Here is a 25,820-nt window from a genome sequence, read left to right as displayed (position 1 = left end):
TTCCCAATAGATCACCCATGAATAAGCGAGCATGCATTGGTAGCCAAAGAAGATTTGATACTAAAGAGTAAAAACAAAACGAAACAAACAAATGCACACCAACCTCTCTGCTAACCTGGGGAATTATGAGGCATACGGAACCACACAGATTACTGTTTGTATCAGAGTCAGCGTCAACTGTCAACCTGACACACCCGGGAGAGGGACCTCCCTCACTGGCTTACTGGTGGGCAATGTCACTGGTGGGCAGGTGGCCGTGAGTTGAATGAGGACAGTGGGTGAGCATGCCAGTGAGCAGAACTGCTCTATGGTCTTGGCTACCTCAGCTCCTACCTCAAGTTCTTGTCTCAAGTTCTGGCCTTAGTTAACTTCCTGTGATGATGGGCTGGGAACTGTAAGCCAAAGAAATAAATCCTTCCTTCCCCAAGTTTGTCTGTCATGGCTTTTGTTTTTTTAAAAAAATCACATCAACAGAGCACAAACAACAACATATTTTATAAAATAAAAAGATCCCGTAGCTTGGACTTGACATTACAAATAGTAAGACTGTGATACAGACAGCTGACTCCTTTTGCCAGATGCTTTTTTCATTAAAAAGTGAAGCACGAAGTAATTCCCCTCCCTACCTGGCAGAGTTGTCTTTTAGTGTCACTTAGGAGTGAGCAAGGACACTAACGTGTCAACAAGGAAGGGGACACACAGTAGCAGCAATGCTTGCCACAGGCTTTGCTGTCAACTAGTACCTGGCACCGGGCCACATACATCCCCCACGTATCCAATACCACAGCCACATTAAGGATAGCTCAACAAGCGGGTCAAAGGCTCTGGACTCAGATTCGAACTCAGTCTAGGCTTGGACTTGAAAGCGAACCCCTATAGCTCAGAGATAAAGAGCTGTACTTCTATGCCCTGATGGCTTCTGCCTCAACCTTTGGATTTTTATTCTTCTCTTTGACATGTGGAGCATGGCAATGCTGTCTTGCCTTCCAAAAATCTGGGATACTGACTTTAAAAAGAATTTAAATGGAGTCACCAGATAATGGAGGAGACAACGATATCTTATGCCACCAAGTAAAAGCTCCAGTGCTAGGAAAGAGATTAGAGCTTGTGGAGTTATTTGCCAAAGGGGTCCCACAGATTTGCCCCAAACACTATAGGCATTGCTGAGGCTATAGATTACTCTCCACAGCCTGATGGTAAGGCCCTGCTGTTGAAGACAGCATTTACTTACATCAGCAAGCATGGAGAATGGAGCTGGTGCCCAATAGAAGCCTCACCCTTACTGACTAGCGGTCATGGAGCTGGTGGGTGCTCGATACACTACTGAGCAGAAAGGTCATCATCAACATCCCCAGCTACAAATCCTGCAACCCACAACAGCAACTGCATGCAAGAGACGGAGACACAATGTGGCGCAAACCACTTCAGAGTGGCTTGAGGCCACTCCATGAGATGGAGTCTGTACTTGACACTGCTAAGGTAGACAAGAATCTGAGACGAGATAGGTCACAGGCGCAAAGTAAAGCCTACTATTACCATTCTGCACAGGGGACACAGCAATAAAATGCCTCCTGATGGCAATCACTACACCCACAGATCAGCCACTGTTCAACCCCATCCAGAGGCCTCCTTCAGGGGCGGGTGATTAGCCCTGAAATCCCCACCTAGACAGTGTGCAGTGAGAGACTTTGGACACTCAGTCCCGAATGGGATGCTATCACTAAGTCCCTCTCAAGTCCGATGGATCTGTATGGAAGAGGAGCCAGAAAAGTTCTAAAAGCCACAGGTGATGAATAGTTCCAAGGAAACAATGTTGTCTAGACACAATACACTCAGAGAGACTGTGACAACACGCACAAGACTTATGTATGCAAGGCTAAGCCAGACAAAATCCCAGCAGTAAGAAGGGGAGGCAGACACAAAGTTCCAGCCACAATCAAGAAGCTCTTGTAGCTGATGTCTGCTGGGAACAGGTAAGGCAGCTTTCTCGGTGGAGTGTTAACCAGGTGCTGACCACTCTCCAAGACAAGCTCCAGGCCCTAGGCTCAGTAGTAGCTGACAAATAAAACATGGACTTCATGGTTTTGTTCTTGGTTTTGTGTTGTGTGTGGGTACGGAACATGAAGTTGGGTGGGCAGGGAGGTAGGGAGGACCTAAGATTTGGTAAAGGGGAAAGAATATGATCAAAATATGTTATATGAAAATAGTATTTTAAATAAAAAACAAAACAGAACAATAAACTTCTGGAAAGGGCAGAGTGCGCCAGAGTCAAACACACGTTCCTTTAGTTTCAACCACACAATACTAAAATCAAAAACACTCACTTCTCACTCCCATCTTCGTGGCTCCGGGCCCAACGATAAGTTTCAGCATAGCCCGTGTATTCACTGTACTGTTCAGTACCTGAAACAAAACGTCTATTAACACCATTGACTTCAGACTCAAAGCATCCTACCTAAGGTGACCAATAAGGTGAGAGCACTATTCTCTTTCTTTCTGCCCCCAAGCCTCCCAAGACAGACTCTCTCTGTCTACATAGTCCTAGCTGTCCTGGAACTCACTACAACGACCAGGCGGAGACTATCATTCTTGTTACGTCTGTTCAGTAGTGCACTGGAAGGATACAGTAGGATCCCTGCTGCCATAATGCAAAAACAGAAGTAAGAGACAAAAAGAGTGAAAGAGATAAGCAGGCCGGGGGGGAGGGGGTAGCTCCATGGGATAGTCTGAACAGAACCCTGGGCTTACCTCCAACACAAAATGTCATAAAATAAAATGTAAAACTGTCCTGTAGATGTCATCATTGTTTATACAGCAAATCCCAAAGAATTGCTGAGAGTGGGGTAAAGATAAGAAAAACTCATAAATAAATAAAAGTTAGGTATAAGATGTCTCTGAACGGGGCTGGGGATTTAGCTCAGTGGTAGAGCGCTTACCTAGGAAGTGCAAGGCCCTGGGTTCGGGTCCCCAGCTCCAAAAAAAAAAAAACCAAAAAAAAAAAAAAAAAAAAAAAAAAAAGATGTCTCTGTATATTAACAGCAGACAGTGAGAGAACAAAATACCAAACATCCATTCACACAGTGACAAAAACGTCAATCACCTAGCCAAACTGAGCAACGGATGCAGAAGAGTAACAGAGACACACACACACACAGAGAAGGAGAGCACTCCTCCGAAGCAGAAAACTCCATAATTACGAGGTTGGTTCTTGATCTCTGTATTCATCTCAATGCCAACGGCAATCCCAGTTCCAACAGCTCCCCTCAACCTGTGTCCCTGACCCAGAGGATTGCTGTACTATGCAGATGGACTTAAACTCCTGAGGTCAAGTAATCCTTACACAGTAGCCTCTAAGTAGTTAGAGCGACGGGTACAGCAACACAGGCTTTCAAAACAGTAATTAAGCTGGGCGTGACTGTGCCACGACTTCATGGCCAGCCAAGAAGAAAAGGAAGGAGAATAACAAAATAAAACAAAACCTGGAGTGCTCAACTATCTTAGTTCAGTAATTACTGCATCTCAGCCTAAAAAAGACATGGGAAAGGCCAAAGAAACAGACTGTAGGGCACGGGACAATTAACTAGAATAAGGCATAAGGAAAGGACAGGTCCCCAAATATCGTTGGAAGAAAACAATGATTCATATAAAACACAGACCTCAACAGCTACATCAGGAGTAAACATCGGAGATGAAGAATAGACACAAACATAGAACCTGCAGAGTGAGGACATTCCTAATCGCAGCACTTGAAAGTGGAGGCTAGAACAGACAGCAGGAGTTCAAACTGAAGCATGAGAGTCTCACAAAAATCAAACTCAAAACAAAAATAAGCCTACACAGGAGAACAGCTTCATTGTATGCATTTAGCCAAAGATTTCTTGAACTGGACAGAAAAAAAGCAGTGACCACAAGACTTATAAATGAAACAAAAACAAACCGGACCAAAATTCAAGTTACTGTCAATAAAACACTTTTAGGAAGAGCAGGCTTGGAGGAAAGCCACGTACATGACAGGCGTCTGACAATGCCTTATAGAATACTGAGGAAGTCTCAGACATTAAAAATAAAACAAGCAGGTACGAGGAGTAGAGTTTAGAGACCGAGCCCTTTCCAGCATGTGTAAGGCCCCAGCATAGCCCAGCTAAGAAAAAGGAACATGAAATAAGTAAAAACACAACTCCATTTACAAACCTGGTGAGAAGTCACGGACACGCCTCCTGCGGGAAGTGCACAGTGGCTGGCACCTGTGACCTAATGCTTCCCATCAGCCATCGCATTAACCACTGAGATGTCACAATAAGTCTCAATGTACGGCTAAGACAGAAATGGCCACCGTAAAGGCCAGATGTGGGAGCACAGAGTGTTAATCCGTGTACTTGCGAAGCTGAGGTAGATGATTTTTTGTGAGTTCAAGGCCAGCCAGAGTTACAAAGTGAGACCCTGCCTCAAGAAAACAACAAAGACCCAAGCAAACACAACCAACCAACCAAGCACTGAAAAGGCCACACTGAGGGCTGACGGAAGCAGAACAAGCAGAAATCTCGCACTACTGGTGAAACAACATGGCACAATGATTCTGAAAAATAGACTGGTAATTTCTTATAAATTAAACATGAACAGTTTGATCTGGAAATGTCACTTGTAGGTATTTACCAATACAAAACAAAAATGTGTACCAATAAAAACTGTACAAAAGGGGCCACAGAGACAGCTGCTCAGTGATCAAGAGCACTGTTTTTCCAGAGGACTCAAATTCAATTCCTAACGCTCACACAGCACCTCAAAACCCCAGTTCTAGGGGATCCGATGCCCTCTCCTGGCTACTGCAAGCTCAGGCATACAAGCTGTGTACAGACAGAGAAGCCGGCGAAGCACACAAACACATGAGATTAAAATAACGTGAAGACAAACTGCTCAGAAGAATGCTCATAGCGGGCTTACTCACGGGCTGCACATCAGTTAGAGGCCAACCACAGTTAACAGACAATGAGATTCGTATGAAGAGATTTACTATAAGGACTTGGCTCACACAACCGTGGGAGCTAAATTAGCAGCTTTAACAAGCAGGCTGGGACTCAGACCTAGGCAGCAGCTGCTGTCCACGAGAGGGTTTCTTCTGGGAAGCCTCGCTCTTAACTGACTGAGATAGACCCTCACAGAGTGAGGCAAATAATGCCCCTTCTTAAGTCATAACTACTGTGGACTTTTAATCACTCTACAAATTATCTTTAGAGAACATATGAATTCAGTGTGTGACTACGCAGAGGCTATGGCTGAACTAACACAAACCCATAATAAACTTAAAAAATAAGTCTGGCATAGTGTCTCACGTGGAGGCTGGAATCACCACTAATTTGAGGCCACCAAGCCTACAGCGAGTCTCTTTCTGAAAACAAACAAGAGAATGAAAAGAAACAGAGAAAGGAGGTAGGGGACGAGTGTAACCAGTCCAAAGTAATGAGCAGGACGATACAAAGCCAGTGGGGCCTACACAGAGCAGCAGCTGTTACTTAGGATAAAGCACAGAGCCGGGAGCTCACACGGAGCGCTGTGGATGCTCACACCCCAAAACAGGACGAGCCTCAAGGTGGGCTCACTAACCTTTAGGAAATATATGCGGAATATTTAGGAATAAAAGGGACCAATGCCTTTAATATACTCTTAAATATTTGAAGAAAAGGAAATGGAGAAGAGAAGAGGTGGTCAGCTGGTACATTTGTACAGAGTATGAAAAGCCGGGTGTGCTGACACGCACCTCTAATCCTAACTCAGGAAGTTGAAGCACGAGGATCCTGAATTCAAGAACAGCATGAGTTACAAAGTCAGACACTACCCCCTACCCCCAGTTGAAAATTCAGTATTTTTTCCTTGTGATAACTGTGTAAGTTTGGAGTTTCTTCTAAATACATTATGTGCATGCACAAAGGACACAGGCATGCACCATTGTGAAAAGTACTCTATTTTTGGTATATGATCCCCACAATAAAGGTTAGGTATTACAGTTTCTAATTTACTGTTTAGCATGCCACCTTTCAAGATAATTTTAAAGTAATTTATATCTTAAGTCCCATAAATTTACTTAGAACTTAGTATGTTCAACATCCACAGAGCACACATAAAGCAAGGGAAGCAGCTACCACATTAGCGGAAGTTAAAACAGTAAGTTCAGACGTGCTCTACAGGGACACATGATGGACTCTTTAGAAGCTCACATTTGCATCCAGGCGGCAGCTCTGAAGGCAGAGGGAAAGATGCTGCTGGGACTTTGAGAGCAGCCTTGGTGACAACAGGAAGCCGCTTCTTCACAGAGCAGTGTGGTGAAAAGCACCAACCAACATTAGGAAACACGGGCCTGCAGGTGAATCGCCACTGGTCATGTGACCCGGCTAACCATCACCCGAAACTCACTCAGAGTTATTAACAGTGCTCATTTTCTTAACCCCATGAATCACTTAGAAAACTAAGTAAGACAAAGAAAACTCCTTCAGAGCCGCATCAGTGAACTTGACTCAGGAAACAAAGCCGACCCTCTTACCTGAGCATTTACACTCCTGTTTATTTTCTGTCCAGAAGTAGAAAATCTCACATTTCCTGTTCACAACAGCAGCAGCAGCAAAAGGCTGCCTACTATGACCTTGTAATTATGCAAACACATTTTGTCTTTTAAAAGCAAAATAGCTGAAAACTTTAAAATAGCAATTATTATGTTTCTACCTAAAGTGAGGACTGTTGGCCTTCTTTCCAAAGAGAAATGAAGGTATATAATTTCCTCTGCATCAGGAAATTAAAATTAATGCTTCCTTCTGGCTCTAAGAAAATCAAACCTTGGGCTTTTTCATATATCACTGTCTTTTGAAAAACGAATGCTTTTAATATATTTTAAATTCAAATTTATTAATAATAAGCCATGATGGAAATATAAAAGGAAACATTGGGGAGAGCCATGAAGACGAAGGCTTCTGAATTAGTGAGACAGTCTGCCTTGGGACAGGCTAACAGACTAAACAGACCTTCACTTAAGGAAAGGTCCTATCAAGAGCTCATGGCAGTATATGAGTTTTAAACGTAGTAAGAAGTGTCTCTAGTTTTTCTTACTATTAACACAAGCTTAGAGTGAACTGGGGAAAAACTGGGGAAAGTAAGGAAGCTACTTGTCAGGCAGTGGGTTGTTCCCCGGGACAGGCAGTTTACATGAGGACCTCCTATCCTACTCCACTCAGCGTCACCTCAAGCTGTGACGGTGATGATGCAACAACACTCTCGCCTTCAGTCTTCACAGTCAGTAACATTTTGTAAAGATAACCAGCATAAAACACGTGATCTCTAAACGTTCAAGAACACCCCAGCTGCACTCAGGCTCTCCATTAGTCTGCGGTCACTCAGCGATGGGCTGTCTCTGCAGAGGTGGCCTTCACGCTCTAGTTCATAAAGATGGTGGAGAGTCATGAGCAATGGCTCACTTCTGACTCGTCTATCACTTCTGCTGACCACAGATCCCTGGAGCAGACAGTCCTGACACTCTGACTGGCTGCTGGGTGGGGTCTTAGGTAAATTAACTATTCTTCTGCTGACCAAGTTTCATCTGGAGGTAAGTGTAGACATCTGTCTGCGTGATGTGCTCAACAAACAGAACCAAGAGAAGAACCCTGTAGAGGCCCTAACACTCGACACCGAAGCTGTACTCTAGAAGCTGTACTCGTAGCTACTATAGTGAGAATCAGAGCAAACAGAAATAACACTGTCTGAACAAAAGTATTTGCCTGTTTGTATGACCTGTTTCATGTTCATTTAAAAGTCTGATAGCAACCAGATGTCCCACAATGATGACAAATTTAATTTATTTCCAATTTCTCCAAACTCTTCTACAGATTCAGGCAGCACAGTCACAGCCATTAGGTCACTGAGCTTAGCCACATCACTGAAGGAATGGAATTGATCAGGCAGATAAATTACAGTGCGTGGCTAAGAGTCTCCTAAGGAGGGAGATGGCAGAAGTCCAGATACCAAATAGATGATGAAATGGTCGTTCCCATTAAGGGACATCGCATCACAGATATTAATTAGAAGCACTGTAATAAAGTTAAGTGCATGTGGGGGAAAATGCTGAGTTAAAAGTCACCCCAAATGTCCTTAGCTTGAGGTCATCACAAATCTGAAGGGAAGTCACAAATCTACAATTTTCTGTTTATTTTACAATAGCTGCAGGTAAGTCAGAGGTCACTGACAATTCCAGAGTGACCCTTTTGTAGGTTGGGGACAAGCTATCTTAAGCAGAAGTGGGGTGTAGGCAAGAGGGAGAGAGAGACCAGGCTAATGTTTGCCCTAATATAGCCAGGGAAAGAGATATCCCTCACTCACTGTAACATTAATAGCAGATAAGATTCTTTGCCTACCATAAGAGAATGAAGTAAGTTACCATAAGTAAATGGAATTGAATTTAAAGGCCTAGCATTTACCAAGGTCAATTTTTTAATTAAACTACTTACTTTAAATTTTTATCACAACTTCTCCCTCTTCTCCCCATGCCCTCCCCCCCTTTTAAAGGATGTAAACTCTTCTCCAAAACTAATTAGCTATTTTGTCATTAGTCTTCAATTTAAATTCTAAAAAGATTAAACATTTTTTAAAGTTATCGTCAGTATACATAAGTGATAGGAGCAGTAACAGCCTCAATGTCCAGAGTTCATGAAAAGAGCAGAAGGCAGTTTCGTCAGCCAACAACAGGCACTCAGCAGTCCTTCCCTCACTTCCCCTCAGTGATCTGTGAGCCTTCACCTCCCCAGTGACTTCCCAAGCTCACCCACGTACCTACGCGGCAATCACCAACTAGAGAGACAAGCAGTACAGGAGCTGAGACAATGCTGAGAATGAAGGGGTCTACCTTTCCAATTCAGAATTCTAGAAGAAATTCTTCATGTTATTAACTTGAAATCTAAGGATCTAAGAAGAAATTCTTGTGCTGAGGTTCTAATCTTAATTTCCCATATAAAGTGAATAAATGCTGTTGTTTGCCTCACCTCACTGAACTATCAGATCATGTAGGTAAGAATGCTTATCTGATGTGAAGCCATTCTACATAGAAGCAAGACCACATTAAAACAGTAACTACTGCAGAAGTCAGCAACCCAGCAGCCACCAGGGAAGACGCAAGAAATGCTGAAGCTCCCTCAAAGTCTCATTCTTTTCTGAGAACAGTCATTAGGCCTTTTCGCTGGGGAGATCGAATGCAAAAGCTGTCTTGACTTCACACACCTGGACTTGCCCAGTGTGAAAAGCCTAGTCTCCAGGCATTAGAGGAGGGCAGCACAGATCCCTGCTTACCATAGAGACTGCTAAGGTGGGGGTCACCACATGGAGCAAGTAATAGATTAACCAAAATGTCCAAAGAAAGCTGAAAACAAGATGCCAACAAGGAGCTTAGAAAAGTTCTAGCATATTTCTGGGAATGCAGAACACTGTGTGATATAAATGCCCAGAAAATCCAGAGAAGCCTTCAGCTTTCCCCACTGCCCAACCTTGACTCTTTTAAAGAGGGTCATCAGTGACTTGGTGGAAGGGTGAAGACGCAAAGCATGCATGCACACAGAGCACCCCAGCAAAGCAGGAGATGGCCTTATCCAGCCGCCTCAGTCACCTAAGAAATCTGCAGTCATTTGCTACCCACTAATCGAATGGACAGAAACCTTATTGACGACACTCAACAAGCAATACAAACTCCTCAGAACTTGTCTAGAGAAGAAATGAAGTAAACAATACAGGCCAACGACAATACCTCCAATGGGGGGAACCCAATTTCTAGGGTCACTGTACTACTTAAAATGTTCAGCTCTCATCATCAACTACAGCAGAGAATCATAATCACATGTAAACATAAGACAGTTGCCCCACATCCAGAAATAAAGTAGTCAACAGTAAATCAGTAAACCGATGCTGGACTCGGTATAAAAGCACAAGTCAGTACTAAAGGAAAGTACGTATGCATGTAAGGAAGTGTGAGATGTGATCCTCGCACAGATGTACTAGTGCAAGACTGTTAGCACCTGCCAGCCATCAGTCCTGACACTAGAGCTTGATCCTCACAACCCACAGTGAAAATAGAAAACTGACTCCTGAAAGTTGTTCTCTGATCTCCAAATGACACCACGGCATGTACACATACATGTATGCAAATAAACAAATAAATAAATAAATTCGCTAAAAATTCTTTAAAATGACACATTAATATAGAGACAAACTATTGGGAGGAATTCTAGAATTGAAAAGTACAATAACAGAAATAAAAAATCCTCTGGAAGAATTTAAGAGCACATTACAGGTAAATAAATCAATAAATCAACCAAAATTCAATTGAATCTGAGGAAGAGAAAAAATGAATAATGAAGAAAATGAGCAGGGACCCAGAGACCAGTACAAACATCAAGTGTACCAACATGCACACCGTTTGGAGGGGAGGGAAGGGCAGAAAGAACACGTTAAGACATAAGGGCCCTGGGCTAGGGTTTGGCTCAGCTGGTAAAGAGCCTGGTAGATGGGTTCTGAGTCTGAGCCTCATGGTGGTACGGTGGCCCTTGCCTGCAATCCTGTATCTGAGAAGGCACAGACAAGGGGATCTCGGAGACTTACTATCAGCCTAGCCTACAGAGTGAGCCCCAGATCAGCGAGAGACCGTTGGAAGGCCGTCCTGAGGATGGCGCTCGTCCAAGGTTGTCCTCCAGGCTACACACACACACACACACACACACTCACACACACACACAGACTCACACACACACTCACACACACACACTCACACACACACTCACACTCATTACACGCAGACACTCACACACACATGCACACACTCACACACACACGCACACACCTCACAGCACACACACACTCACACACACACACACACACACACACACACACACACACACACACACACACACACTCAGATACAACATTAAATAAAAGACACGATGGCCACATATTTAATAAATTTGATGACGAGGATAAATCTAAGCATTCCAGAAGCTCAATGAATGCCAAGTAAAGTGAAATCAAACAGATCCATACCCAGAGAAGTCATAACAAAGCCGTAAAAGACAAAGACTTCTGAGAGCAAAAAAGGGAAATTTTGATACTCTTTTCAAGGTTTCCTGCAAATCCCAAAGGCCAAGAGTGTGCAGCAAAGCTGCAGCTCGCTCTAGACTTTACCATGCACCTCTCTGCACGGAAGTTAGTTTCATGCACATCTGTATACGTCATAGAAGACATTTTATAACAATAATCCAAAATCTCCTATAACTACAGTTTCCTGCATTAATCTCAAAGAAACAACAGAAAACAAAACTCAATTCTATGGGCTTAAAAAAAAGCATCGGTAACTGAGGAAACGTTTGGCTTCCTATAGGTATGTTCTTTTAGTTACTCAAATGAAAGGTGCACTTAGATATGCCAAAATATAAAAGATAGGGGATAAAGTGTATTACTACTCAAGACATTTTAAGAAAATAAGGTAACAGCAATGAAACAAATAACAAGAATAAATAATAAATTTAAACGACTTGGTGTACAAGCAACAAGACATTGCAGTGAATAGAGTCATCAAGCTCATGACCAGAATTCAACCCTGGAACCCATGTGGTAGGAGAGAACCAATACCCCTAAGTTCTCCTCTGACCTCCACAAGAGCTGTGGTATGCTAGCCAACACCCAACACCCCTCCCCCAATTTTTAAAAAATAAAAATAAAATATTGGGTCTAATGCCCATAGAAGAGAAACACCTTGTCTGGGCAGCTCTTAATCTTCATGGTAGAGATTCAAGATGAGAAAAAACTACCCCATTGTGTAGACACACACACACACACACACACACACACACACACACTAACCTGTGATAATAAGACATTCATTGTGATCCAGCACCTCAGTGAAGAGCCGTGAAACAATCAACTCAGGATTGATTAAAAATCGGATTTCTTCTTGTACAAGTCCTGCACCAGTTACACCACCTCCAACAAAACGATTCGCAAAATCCACCTATTGGAGAGAATACAGTGTCTAAACAGTGTCTGAACATCTACGTACATCACAAAGAAGTACATACTCTACAGAACCAAACCTTTTTCTTTTCCATGAAAACCAGTCCCCAAATTTTCCTAAAGAGTGACTACAGTTGCTTAATCCTTCTGTCTGAGGACAGCGAACAACTCTGCATATTTTTTTTTTTTTTTGGTTCTTTTTTTCGGAGCTGGGGACCGAACCCAGGGCCTTGCGCTTCCTAGGCAAGCGCTCTACCACTGAGCTAAATCCCCAACCCCTCTGCATAATTTTTTATGTCTTAAAACTTTCTAAGGAACCTGGAAAATAGAGCTTTTTAGATAAAATATTAAATAAACACCTTATCTGTATCTCTGGGGTCATAAATCCAGATTAGTCTTGCTGTGAGGATTCCAGGTCATTTCCCTAAATCTACTATTCAACCTCCCTTTGACTAATTTAAGTGACCTTCAAACAATCAAACCTTAACTTTCAGTAGTTGTTTTTCTTCTGTGGAAAAATAAAGGAATAAAATTTTGTTTTCTCTGTGTAACAGCCCTGGCTGTCCTGGAACTCACTCTGTAGACCAGGCTGGTCTCAGACTCAAGAGATCCACTTGCCTCTGCCTCCTGAGTGCCACCATGACCCCGCAAGATATAAAACTTTTGTTTCAAATTAAACCCCACTCCAAGTTGCATGAATACTACCAGCTACTTTAGAAAGTATAACCAACCGGAGGGGGTGTGGATAAAATCTAGTATAAGAAGAAAGATTTAAGTCCATTAATCTTTGTAATTTACTGCAAGTGTAAACGGCATGACGTCCTGTTTCGGGTGTAGGCAATGTTCTTAGAATAAGAGCCTGGTCCCTACTACAGCGTTTCATGACCCTCAGAGAATGCAAAGCCTTACACACGTGCACACACACACACACACACACACACACACACACACACACACACACACACACACACACACACACACACACACACACAATCAGACATTCAAGTAAAACGATTTATCATGAATTATAAGTTTTTCAACTATTATAAAATGTAAGATCTCTCAAAACTTGTTTGCATTTTCTAAAGCAGAGGACTGAAAATATGAAGCCAATTCTATAGAATAAGAACAAGAATACATATCTTATATTCAGCAAAAAATATACAAAGATAGAAATTTTAAAAAGACAACATATTCTTTCTTTTACCCATACTAACAAATATTGACAAATTATTGAAATGAATATATAGGAAACCACGTATTTGGTTTACTAAAATTGAAACTAAACATCTAGAAAAATTACTTATCTTACATAGAAAAAAAGATTTTGGTGAAACTAGTCTATTGACAAATTACACGCCTACAGATGAGCTGTCCAGACATAGGCAATGTGTCTTAGAACTGTCCTGTTTACTAAGCATTCACTAAGCATTATGCTGGAACCTATGAGATAAATAAGAAGCTATGTAGTCCTAGGACTGGAGACGTAGCCTGCAGTGAAACAGAACTTGTCCGGCCATGTCCAAGGATCTGGGTTTGATGCCCACTGCCACAAAGATAAATTCAAAAGTCTCTGGTCCCTGCCTGAAAGGACCTGCAGTCTGAGTGGGAGTCAAGCACATAAGCAGGGAGACTGTATGATTACTCATGAAGCATTGCGTGAGGACGCTATGCCTTCTCAGCAGTGGACTGGAGTAAACTCTGAGCACAGAGGAGCCAATGTGGCTTTACAATCGGAAGCAGCGTCCAGTCCTGAGTTGGTGGACAGGCTGAGGGGACAGGGAATACTGACGGGTGAATGACTGCTGGAGAGGACTGTAAACAGCCTCCCATTGCTCCTGCAGTGTAGAGGACATCGCACTGGGGGTTATAGAGAATGATGGGCTAGTCTGGGAAGGATTCATTTAGCAACTTAGACCAGTGTTTTGTTAAGAAAACTCAGGTGGGGGTTGGGGATTTAGCTCAGTGGTAGAGCGCTTGCCTAGGAAGCGCAAGGCCCTGGGTTCGGTTCCCAGCTCCAAAAAAAAAAAAAAAGAAAAAAAAAGAAAACTCAGGTGAAGTTTTAGTCTTAAGAATACACTGAAAGAACGTAAAATTAACAGCAAAGAGCTTGACCAGATATCTACTGAGAAACTTTTAGGGCCTTAAATAGGGCTGTGGTAGAATACAGAAAAGAGGAGAAACCTAGTAATTTCAGAAATGAAATGGATAGCATTTGAGAAATGAAAAACTAAGTACATGTCCATCATTGTAATAAATATTACAATGATGCAGATATATATCTATGACTGCAGATGGGGTTTGAGATTTTTGCTGGAATCAGGTAGATAACTGAAATAAAAATATGCAATCTGTCACACTTATCTACTTCTCGATAATACTTGTGAAAATATGCCACATGATGTTATTGTCCGCTCTTTGACAAAAAGACCAAAGACAGTCATTACTTGAAAGGTGAACATAGACATACACTGTTAAAGCAAGAGCTTAAAAAAGAAAAAGACCTACAGCTGCTAGTACTTACAACAGTTCTCAATAAAGGGCTCTGTGACAGGTGAGGAACATACTCCAGTACACAAGCGCGGGCACATGAGTGTTTCATTTCCCAAGTTTCTTACTTTAAAGGTACTTGTTCAGATTACTAAGTTTCTGCATTGTGACTTGATGAAAAGAGAAATGATAACACTCCTTACAAAGGTTTTGTTATTGCCATTCAACATAGCATAATTTACACATTGCATAACGAGCTCTTGGAGCACTGCGATACAATATTCCCTGATCTCCTGGGGAGATGTGGCATGGGTAGAGAGGGCAATTAATAGTGCGAGAAGCCTTTATAGTAGTCTTTTAATGTACCAGGGCCCCATATTTCAGCTATAATACACTGCAGGCAAATGGGGAGAATCTCGTCCCTGACTGTGGGTGAATGACTTCTTGCTGAATTGTTCTGTGTGAGAGGCCAGCATCCCTGTGGTGCTAACCAGCACGAGCTCTGCGTAGTTCGGAGGGACAGTATGCCTTTCTCATCTTACCAAGCCTTTAATGTAGGAAAGAACCTCATAAAGAAGTAAATGCAGCAGAAGGCGATATTCACTTAGAATAATTTTTAAGTACACTGAAAAAATTCTTTTTCAAGAAAAATTATATGATTAATTAAAATTTTTTCAAATATAAAGAACAGACATGTGTGTGTTGCGTGTGTGTTGTGTGTCTGTGTGTGTTGTGTTTGAGATAGGGCCCTGCTATAACTCATGCAGATCTTGAACATGCTATGTTTTGAACTGGCAGCAATCCTCCTCAATACTGGGATTCCAGGCATGTACCAGCACACCCATCTGAAAAGTTATTTAAAACAAAACAGAAGTGGGCAGTGTAGAGCAGGTCCATAATCCTGGTACTCAGAAGGCAGAGGCAGGAGGATCTTAGGGTTAAGAGCACCTTGGATGACAGAGTGAGTTCAAGATCAGTCTTAGCGACACAGTGAGAATCTGTCTTATACAACCCAAAGTAAACAAACAAAGCAGAGGATGCTTCTTTTCAGATGTTATTTAAAAACATCTGCACATATGTCTACATGAAGGACTGTTCTAGAAAGAATACGACTTTTCAGTTCCTTTGGAATGTATGTCACGATCTCATTAAGCTTCTGCCGAGGACTCTCCAATGTTAGGATTACAGGCATGTGAGCACACCATGCCTGGCTTCTTAACTGTTCTTTCTCTCAGGTTTTGGGGAAAGGTGATGATAGTAACAACTTCACCGCAAAGATGAAGGAATAGACAGGATTATTTGCTTTTCAACAGGGAAAAGATAGTACAAACAGCTACATCATGTGTTTTGAAAGTGTTCTATATGGGAAGAAATCTGTTTCATCAATCAGTCTTAGATGTCTGCCTCCTACATCCAACAAGGCTTTTGGTGGCATAAAAACATCTCAAACTAGTCATGATTTAGGGCAAAAACAAGCCTTTAAAGAAAAAGAACAAAACTGCCTGCTGACAGCTTGTCAAGACCCTACCCTAGGAACTTCATCCTCTGTCAGTCCACAATCGTTGTCGGAACCAAGAGGACTGCTGCTGTCCAGACCTTGGGATTTTTCTGTCAAAAGCTTCTATGAGAGGCGCATGAGCATACACAGGCAAACAGCAGCTGTCAAAGTGATCTATTCTGCTTTTCTCCATACCTCTTTGCATTAAATCAATTCAGGAGACAAACGGGTTTTCAAATTTCCCTTACTGCTGGAAACCTGATAAGAGGAGTCTCAAATGTGCACATCCTTATGATAGGAACCTACCTGGAGCATGCCTCGGCCGTTGCCTTCTATGGTACCCTCGTAAGTGACATGTAAGCGTGTCAGAGGTTTGTCACATCTACAACGTAGAAGGTATTTTCTTAGATAAGTAATGTGCAACAAATAAATCTGAGAACACAAACAACTATGAAACAAACAAACAAAGGAAAGCACCCCAATCTCAAGCCAGAAGTGAACGTTACTATTCCCTGCGTTGGCCCTCCCACTTTTCACTAAAGCATGTGGACAAGCATTAAAATGAGGCAGAATAGCATTCTCCCCTACATGGTATTAACAATTAAAAATTTCTCAAGATAGGAAAACAAAATGTTACTACGCTTGAGCTTGCAATCTAATACCTGACGACTGCCTGCACTCTCACTAGTTTGATAACTAGTGCTTAAGCAGAGACGCCAGTGGGGTTTTGATGTATAGAAATTTTATATTAACACTGCTGACAGATAACCCCACTGAGCACAACTAAGTACTCAGCACAATTCTTTTTTCTTTCATAAACTATAGTTACAGAGAGACTGGCCTGTTATATAACAGGTTAATAATTGCATGAACAACATTTGAAGATGACATTTTTTTCCTTAGTAGATTCCAACAGCTCCCTCAATTGCTTATTGAATAAAAAGGTTTAAGCTATATTATGTTAAGCTATGATAGAGATGAGACCCACGCTGACTTAAATAGGATGTTTATAATGATTTTGGAGTAGATAGTGAACAAATACACCCACCCACCCACACTAACACACACCCACACTAACACACACACCCACACTAATACACACACACACTAATACACACACAAACACCCACACCCACACTAACACCCCCCACACACACTAACACACACACACACTAACACTCCCACAACACCCATACTAACACACACCCACACTAATACACACACCCTAACACCCACACCCACACTAACACACACCCACATTAACACACACCCACACTAATACAAACACACACTAACACCCACACCCACACTAACACCCACCCCCACACTAATACACATACACACTAATACACACACACTAACACCCACACCCACACTAACACCCCCCCCACACACTAACACACACACCCCACACACACACCCATACTAACACACGCCCACACTAATACACACACACTAACACCCACACCCACACCCACACACTAACACACACTAATATACCCACACACTAACACACACTAATATACACACACACTAACACACAACCCCACACACACAATCTAGAAGTACTTTATTTACTGCTGAGATTTACTAACATCCAAATTTTGAGCCCACAAATATTTGTGGCCAAACTCTAGCCTAATGGGCAGATAAGTTTAATGTTTAATTCTTTAATTTAAATAAATTCCTTAACTTAAATAAGTTTAATTGTTCAACACAACTTCTAAAACCTTTATTTGGATTAAATCATTTAATTATCAGAATAACTTCCACTTTATAGATAGAAAATAAAAATACACAAAGCATTTAATTGACTTACTTAAATAGTAAATGAAAAGCAGTAGAGATTTGAACCCGTGGCCTCTCATTCATTGAGACCATTAATAGCATATTGTGCTTTTAGAAAAAATTATATAATCTTTTGTATAAGTCTATAGGTTTTGTTGTATAATATCATCTTTATTATATTTTGTGTGTGTGTGTGTGTGTGTGTGTGTGTGTGTGTGTGTGTGTGTGTATGTGTCAGTGCCCAAGTACACAATATTTGTGTATAGGTCAGAGTGTAACTTATGGGGACTGCGTCTCTCGTTCACTCTTCTGGGTTCTGGGAATGGAACTAAACTAGGCTTTTTTTTAAACTTTCCTTTCATGGCCCTAGTTCCCCAGTCATTTCATTCAGAGGTAACACTGCCTTTGTGGATTTAACTGAAAAGACAGAGACCTGATCTAGAAACCTGTGAGCTGTCAATCAGGAAATACTACGGTTGGCACCATTTCTTCAACAGTGAGGTCGGCAACCATGTGCACCAGTCTCACTATAATTGGGAAATGGTTTGACAGACCCTTTAAGTCCCTAGTAGCTATCCACTTTAGTCTCCGAAAATACCCTGTGCTCCTGCCACAAGGATCAAAGACATAGACTATGGCTCTCTGTGGTTAATTAAGCCTGGGTAGGGTACCTGCTGACAATCAAAGGACTAACTGGACCATGCAGACACAGATTTGGGAAAGGGCCAGCACAGTCCAGTACTCTTGGCAGTACTAACAATCCTTATGTCTCCTCCATCCTCCCTCTGTAAATGCACTTCCTGGTTCTATGGTGTCTGGGAGACAGAATTTAATTACACTCCCAACTCACTCATGAAGCAGCTAAAAGGTACCAAGTTAGGTCTTGCCTATCTGAGTTAAAGGGACATTCAGTGTCACCCAGGGGCTGTTACTGTATTCCTAGTGCCTGCATTCCCACCAGTCCCTTCTCTACAACAGTGCCCTTTACATTAGTGCCAGGCTAGTGGGCACTGTGACATATAGAGAAAAACCCAAGCACCAATAAAACAGACTGTATCCCTTGGCTCCTGTATCTCAGCAAAGCGCTCTGCTCCAGACTAGACAGGTGACCAGTAAAGTGTTTAGTTCTGGACACCACATTTTAAGAGAAACCAATGAAATCAAGGTTATGTCAAAGGCGAATTTATAATCCAAAACAAGTCAGTACAGACATGTGTCAATGTTAAAAGTAGAGATCAAGAAAGCACTTTTAAGGTTTGAGCAAAGGTCAAATGCTAAAGAACTTTACAAACAGGATTCACTAACTGTATGCCGGGGGGGGGGGAGACAGGGGAAGGGACACACAGAGACAGGTGACTGTGGTGGAATGCAGTGTCAGATACTGAGCTAACCATGGGTTGCACAGAGTGAGAACAATGAATTTGCCATCAATAAGCCTTTCTGGTCTCCACCATTGAAAGGATGGCATTCTGACATCCTGGGGGTTCCTGGCCCTCTCACCTCTACCCGCCATGGTTCTCTATACATCTGTCCTGGCTTATGCCCTCTGTATGTTCACGTCGTTTTCTTCTACCCACTCCTCTCTACTAAGAATCATTTAAGTCATGCGCTCAGCCTTCTGAAGCTCTTCTTCCACCTCCTAAGTAACCATCTCTGATGAGCCAAGTATCACCTAAGCACACAGGTCCTTTCAGGTTAACTAGAAAGGAATCATTCTCCTCCATCACTAACTATTAGCAAAATTACAAACTATGAAAAAATATCTAAAATAAGAGACATTTCTTAACATGAAATATATACCTAAAATATAGACATAGTAAGTTTTATCATATCTTTTTCTGTATTTAAAAAGCTGGCCCATTTTCTTTAATCCAATGATTTGCTCTAGATTAGGAAATATATTTGCTATTTCATAGTATTAAAGATCTTACAAATGTGGATTGAATCAACTGGCTATTATTCTGTTCAGAATTATCAGATAAGAAAAATGGGGAAAAAACTGTAGGTAAGTGAGGAATCCACAAAATCTGCCAATTGTGCACATGAGGGTAAAAAAAAAAAAAAAAAAATCAAACCTCAAAATTCCTGACATGCCAAAGCTCCGGAAGACAGTCCACTAGAATATAAGCCTTTGCTGCCAAAGGTGCCGGGAGAGCGCTGATGGCCCACGCAGTAGCGGCACCGACACACCGAAAGCTCAATTCTAAACCGAGTACACTTCAGAAGGCTCAACAACGTCAGAAGATAAGACTCTCACTTAAAAGACACATACTAACAGGAAGAACCACGGACACATTATTTATGGGAGGAAACTCTTTGGGCAACTAGAGACAGAAACCCATGTTCCTAAGAGCTGTACAAGAGAATTCTCCCACAATCAAATAGACCTTATAGTTCTAAGGTTGATGGTTATTTTTATTATTACCTTTCCCATTCTGGAAAATCTTCAAGACTCTGTCTTGTAAACGTCACCAATCCAGTAGGTTCTACAGAAGCAATAAAAGAAAACACACACATACACACAAAGTATTAATTTTAACTTAAATATACTCAAACAAAGGAATATGACTAACCACACCTATAAAAGTAGGTAGAATCAGGCACAGTGGCGTATGTGTATGATCACAGACCTGGGGAAGAGGAGGCAGAAGGTCAAATTCATTCTTAGATGACGTTCATTCTGTGACATACAGAATCTGCAGCTGGTGAGCTCTGGATACAGAAGATCAGCTGTACATCAAGATGATGACTAAAAGTCCTACCTTTTAACATTAGGATCTCCTATAAAATAATAACCTCTCACAGAAGAGAACTACAGAGAACAGTACAATAGTCTAACTTGACAGCTGGGAGTTTTTGGTGATGTTTCAAAAACTGAAAAGTTGGTTTAATATAAATAATAAATTCAAGACTGAATTCCAGTTTATAGACTTCTTTTCAAAGAAAAAAATTAACCCTATACTCAAAAACTGTTAACAGATCCACATTTATATGCTTTATGGTGAAGTAAAATGTCTTTTTTTTTTTTTTTTGGTTCTTTTTTTCGGAGCTGGGGATCAAACCCAGGGCCTTGTGCTGAAGTAAAATGTCTTAAGATTTAAAAACTAATTCCTGGGCATGTCATTTTAGAGCATGTCACTGGCTTACATATAAGTCAATAGCTCTGTTCAAATAAATAGTCACTGTGTTAATAAAAGTAATTAAGGGAATTACTTTTAAAATTAAAAAATTAAAAGAATTTAGGGAAAATATGTTTTAAATAAAAAATAGACTTAAAAGGATTAAAATTAAATGTAAGATAACAATTTTGGAGAAAAAAAATCGGCTAGGTTTACTGTTTTTTGTTTGGTTGTTTTTTTCCCAGTGAAAAGCAAAAACATAAGTCATCTAGCCAGAAGCAATCTGTCTGCTTCAGACCAAAGAAGAACAAACTAAAAGGCTGATACTATGCCTGCTTCCTTCTGCAGGGGAAAGGCTCTTAAGCATAAGAAAGAGATGTCAGAAACTATTATGGTGATGGCGTGGAGTCCAGTGAAAGCTCAACATAGACAACTCTGCATTTCCTTATTCCCGGTAACATACAGAACAATGCCATTTTACAGGGGGCAGTGGTATGAGAATCAGGACTTCTTGCTAACACAAATCTTAAAATAGCATTTAGATTTTTAAAGACAAATGCACAGAAAAACTAAGAGAAACTGATAAACACCACATGCAAAGCGAGAGAGGGGAAAGGTATGGCTCTGTGATAAACAGAACACGCCGCCTTGAGAGCATGGCTGAGTTACCACGGTTTAAATAGTTAACCTATAAGATTCTTTATTTCTAAACTATATAAAAATTTAATTCAGGAGCTATTAATCTTATAGTCTTGAAGTCCTCATCATAAATATTAAACACACATATTTAACAAGGCTGCGAAGCGAGCCCTGCTGGAATTATGCCTCATCTGTTCTAAAGCTATGTTTGGTTTTTTCGTATATTACATTTCTGAAACTAACATACTATTTTACATTGGAGCTTCAAGGCATGGGTCTGGATAAAAACAGAACTTTCCCAAAAATGATTGGCACGTGCTTTTATATTCAACTTGAGGCATCACCGACTTGAGGTTGGATTCAATCCTGTTGCAGGCCTTTGCAGATCACACTGGTGGCAGGATTCCAGACTTGGTACTTAAAACTTAGGTTCAAATTCTCAGAGATTCTCCCACTCCTCTATCCAAGATTATAGCTGAGATGTGCAGGTTTCTACAGAGCCAGGCTGATTTCTCATTTATCCTTGTATGCTAGTTCTGTGGGCCAGCTCCTCTAACAGTCACCACTTCTGAGCGTCTTCTCCTTAGAGACACAGTCTGATAGCACTTCCTATCATAGACGGGTGTCTTAGAGTTCAGTGCGTTATGGAACTTTAAATCGATTTCTGAAGTCTCTGTACAGGAGACTACAGAATCTTTACTACAAGCCTTTCATTCCCTTCCATGTTTTTGCCTTCAGTCACTGAAGTCATATCATGATCTACAGTAACACCACTCTGTATTTCTGCAAAGAAGTAAATTAGTATGCAGGACGGGAGGGCTAAAAACATTTTTATTTATATAAATTTATTTATATATACATAATTTATTTCTTCACTCCAAGTTCTCAGGCTTATGATTTATACATTTCTAGAGGGTTTATATATTTCTAGTTAAACAAACAAAAGCTTTTAGATTTTTCCTTAAAATAAATGAAGTCAGGCCAGAGAGATGTCTCAGCTGTTAAAAGCACTGACTGCTCTTCCAAAGGTCCTGAGTTCAATTCCCAGCAACCACATGGTGGCTCACAACCATTTATAACGGAATCTGATGCCCTCTTCTGGTGTGTCTGAAGATAGCTACAGTGTACTCATATTAAATAAATAAATAAATCTTAAAATTAGAAAAACAAAAGTCTTAAAACTTAGAAAAACAAATTAGCTTTTAGAAAAGAAATATACGATTTGATCCTCAGAATAGAAAAGTCAGCTTTCATTACTTACTTATATCTAAAACATGTTAGTAAAAATAATTAGTAGCTTGATATTACACTGAATCATATAATTGTAATTCTTGCAGTAAGGGGAGGGGAGGACAGAAGAACTCTGAGTTTAAGGCTAGCTTATGCTACACAATGAGATCCTACCTCAACAACCTGTGTGTGTGTGTGTGTGTGTGTGTGTGTGTGTGTGTGTGTGTGTGTGAGAGAGAGAACATGCACGTATGTGTATATGTGCACATGTGTATATATGTATATTTATGTATTTGTGTTTATGTGTATAAGCCAAAGAACGTAAGGGTAGTCCTCAGGCACTGCCAACCTCTATTCATTCATCCATTCGTTCGTTCATTCATTCCTTCATTTGTTCATTTGTTTGTCTGTCTGTCCGTTTAAGACAGGATTTCTCACTGGCCTTCTAGGTTAGGTTGGCCAGAGAACATAGGTAATAGCCTATCTCTGTCACTGGGACACAGGGTTTACAAGTGCCTGCCATCACTATGACTTTTTATCCACCTGGGCAATAGGGAAACAAGCTAAGGTCCTTGCCAGTCCTCTACAAACATCCCAGCCTGAAGGTCACATTTTAATCAAATAATTGCAAATTCTAATTTAATTGTGTTTTTTGTTTTTTTTTTTTTTCTTTTTTCTTTTTTTCGGAGCTGGGGACCGAACCCAGGGCCTTGCGCTTGCTAGGCAAGCGCTCTACCACTGAGCTAAGTCCCCAACCCCTTAATTGTGTTTTTATAAGCTGGAATAAACCTATATCTTCTTTAACATTTCAGTACAAGGTGCAAAACTAAGTAAGCTATAAACACTATTTTATTAAAAAAGAATATGGTTTTCCCTTAAATATCAAAATCTTTACCAGACTTCTTTTTAAAACTTTGACCAATATTTAGCAACATTGTACTTAAAGGGGTAAGTGATCTTAGAATGATTTCAAGATGTGATTTAAGATAATCCCAAGCTGAAGGACCAGAAAGGAAGAACGCTCATTTCGCTTGACCAGAATACACAGGAGTGACTCAGCAAGTGTCTGCTGCTGGTCAGGTGAACACAGTCCGCACGGGTCCCCATCACTATCTCCAACTCCCTGGTACAGTAAACTGTCACTGTCAAGGAAGGCTGAGCAAGCAAGCATACTTCAGAATGTGAGACATAACCCAGGTTATCTGATTTGAATTTTCACCATTGGCAAGAAAAATTATAGTCATGAGTGAAAGGAATTTACTTTTCTCTGTGACTCTTCGAAAGTAGCAGAAGAGTGTTTTCAGTTTCTCTGGTTTCCTTGATGAACGTCCTTCAAACAACCTGAAAGAGACCAAAAGAAAAGACCTTTGTAATTCGCAAATACCAAGTTTCTGTTTTTAATCAAACACTAAAATTAAATTCCTGCAGAAGGAGAAGGCAGTCCTGGAACTGGAGAGCCAGAGCACCAGCGTGGATTGGAAGGGGTTCCAGAAAAGCAGCTGACCTGGCTGTAAACAGGACCCTCCACACACTGAGGAAGCACCTACTCCTCCAGGAACACAGCACCGTCTTGTCCCTGGTGTCCACCAGGGACACAGTTAACGTCTTTATGGAGAGCACTATTTATAATGCATAATACTGCTAAGCAGCTTTATAACCAAACAAACGGCATCTCAGAAAATCGTCTTTCTGCATGTTTGTAATACAGTAAAGAAGTATGAGAGTCAAGTCACAGCCAGCTCCGACAAGACAAAGAGAATGAGTAATCTCTGGGAATTAAACAGATTCTGTTCTGGACTGGATGTTTCTGTCTTCCCAATACTCCTGTGTTGAATTCAAAACCCCCAACAAGGCTCTCTTTGGAAATAAGGCCTGTATGCAGCGGAAAAGGCAGAGTTAGATGAGAAGAGTCCAAATCCTACAGTCCTAGGGTCGGTCCTTTTAAGAAAAGACAGCAAGTGAGACAGGGAGAAGGCATGCTCTACAAGACATGAGGAACCCTCACCTCAAACTGAACCACGAGCACTTTGATGTGGGATGTCTAGCTTCCAAACTGTCAAAAAGTAAACTTCGTTGTTTGAGCCGCCGAGCCTGTGCTGTTTGCTGTAGCATTCTGAGTTAACACAGATCTTTGCTTGGCAACAAAGCCCAAGCCTTCTCTGCTGCAGTGTCCAGCAACCCTGGTTTGCAAGGTTTAATTCTGTTTTCTATGTAATGGCATGGCACTGTTATTGTTAACACATAATTCAATTTATCTGAAGGAAAGAAATGCAGGGCTGTAGAAGCATATGACCTGAGTAAGTAGTTCACTATAAGATTCACACAAAAGCACACTTTTGGGTCTAAGACCTAGCTTTCCAAGGGAGTTGAAAAGCATGTAAAGATTCAGTGGCTATAAATAATGGAGATTCTCTGCCCCCAGTCATGCTTTAGTAAGTGGTAAAAGGGGTGCCGTTTTCCATGATGAGAAGAACAATCTTATGTAAGAGTGCAGAAAGGGGCAGTTCACAGAGAACCTAGAAAACAGAAAGGGAATGCAGCAAAGGGGTCTGAATTCAGAGTCAGTTTCTGGAGAGACGATTTGTATGATCATCGCCTAAAAGAAATGCCAGTGCTGTACAGAATTTTAACCTAACGTATGCTCTACTTTATAAAGTTTTACAGTATCTATAAGGTAACTTTTCCTCAGTTCAGATTTGTTGTTCTAAAACACTTAACAGAAATCTGCTTATATCTAACTGGTAACTAAAAAGGAGACGTAAAAGTGAGGGTCTCAGCTTGATCTCCTCTGTAATATGTTAATCAGAAGAGAATCTGTTTAAATAGAAACGGTAGGACAAATGAAGAAGTCACATGGCAGTTAAGTAAACATCCTATATCAATAACTATCTTGGTCTCTATGAAAAATCCCTCTCTAAAACTACTACTTAATAGAAAAAACAGAGTAGGAATAGAGAACAAGCACTGTCTTTTTTCCTTTGGGGACAAACAGATGCACTATACAATTCAACTAAGTGGGGAGGTCTTTA

The 25,820-nt window shown here is 41.1% G+C and overlaps 1 protein-coding gene across 3 annotated transcripts in view; it reads right to left on the bottom strand.

Moving 5' to 3' along the window:
- The window catches only part of Parg (poly(ADP-ribose) glycohydrolase), a 111,371-nt gene that overhangs the window by 27,081 nt on the left and 58,470 nt on the right, over positions 1–25,820 (bottom strand). For all 3 annotated transcript variants that reach the window (XM_032918644.1, XM_032918643.1, XM_032918645.1), the window contains 5 exons: positions 24,053–24,132; positions 20,229–20,289; positions 16,322–16,397; positions 11,878–12,025; positions 2,325–2,403 (listed from right to left, as the gene is read on the bottom strand). In XM_032918644.1, the coding sequence (XP_032774535.1) occupies positions 2,325–2,403; positions 11,878–12,025; positions 16,322–16,397; positions 20,229–20,289; positions 24,053–24,132 (444 nt within the window). The remainder of the gene's footprint in view (positions 1–2,324; positions 2,404–11,877; positions 12,026–16,321; positions 16,398–20,228; positions 20,290–24,052; positions 24,133–25,820) is intronic.

Source organism: Rattus rattus, chromosome 13 (assembly GCF_011064425.1).
Source record: "Rattus rattus isolate New Zealand chromosome 13, Rrattus_CSIRO_v1, whole genome shotgun sequence".
NCBI classification, from domain to species: Eukaryota; Metazoa; Chordata; class Mammalia; order Rodentia; family Muridae; genus Rattus; species Rattus rattus.
Note: the sequence above shows the minus strand (reverse complement) of the source record. Positions and strands in the feature narration are given on the sequence as shown.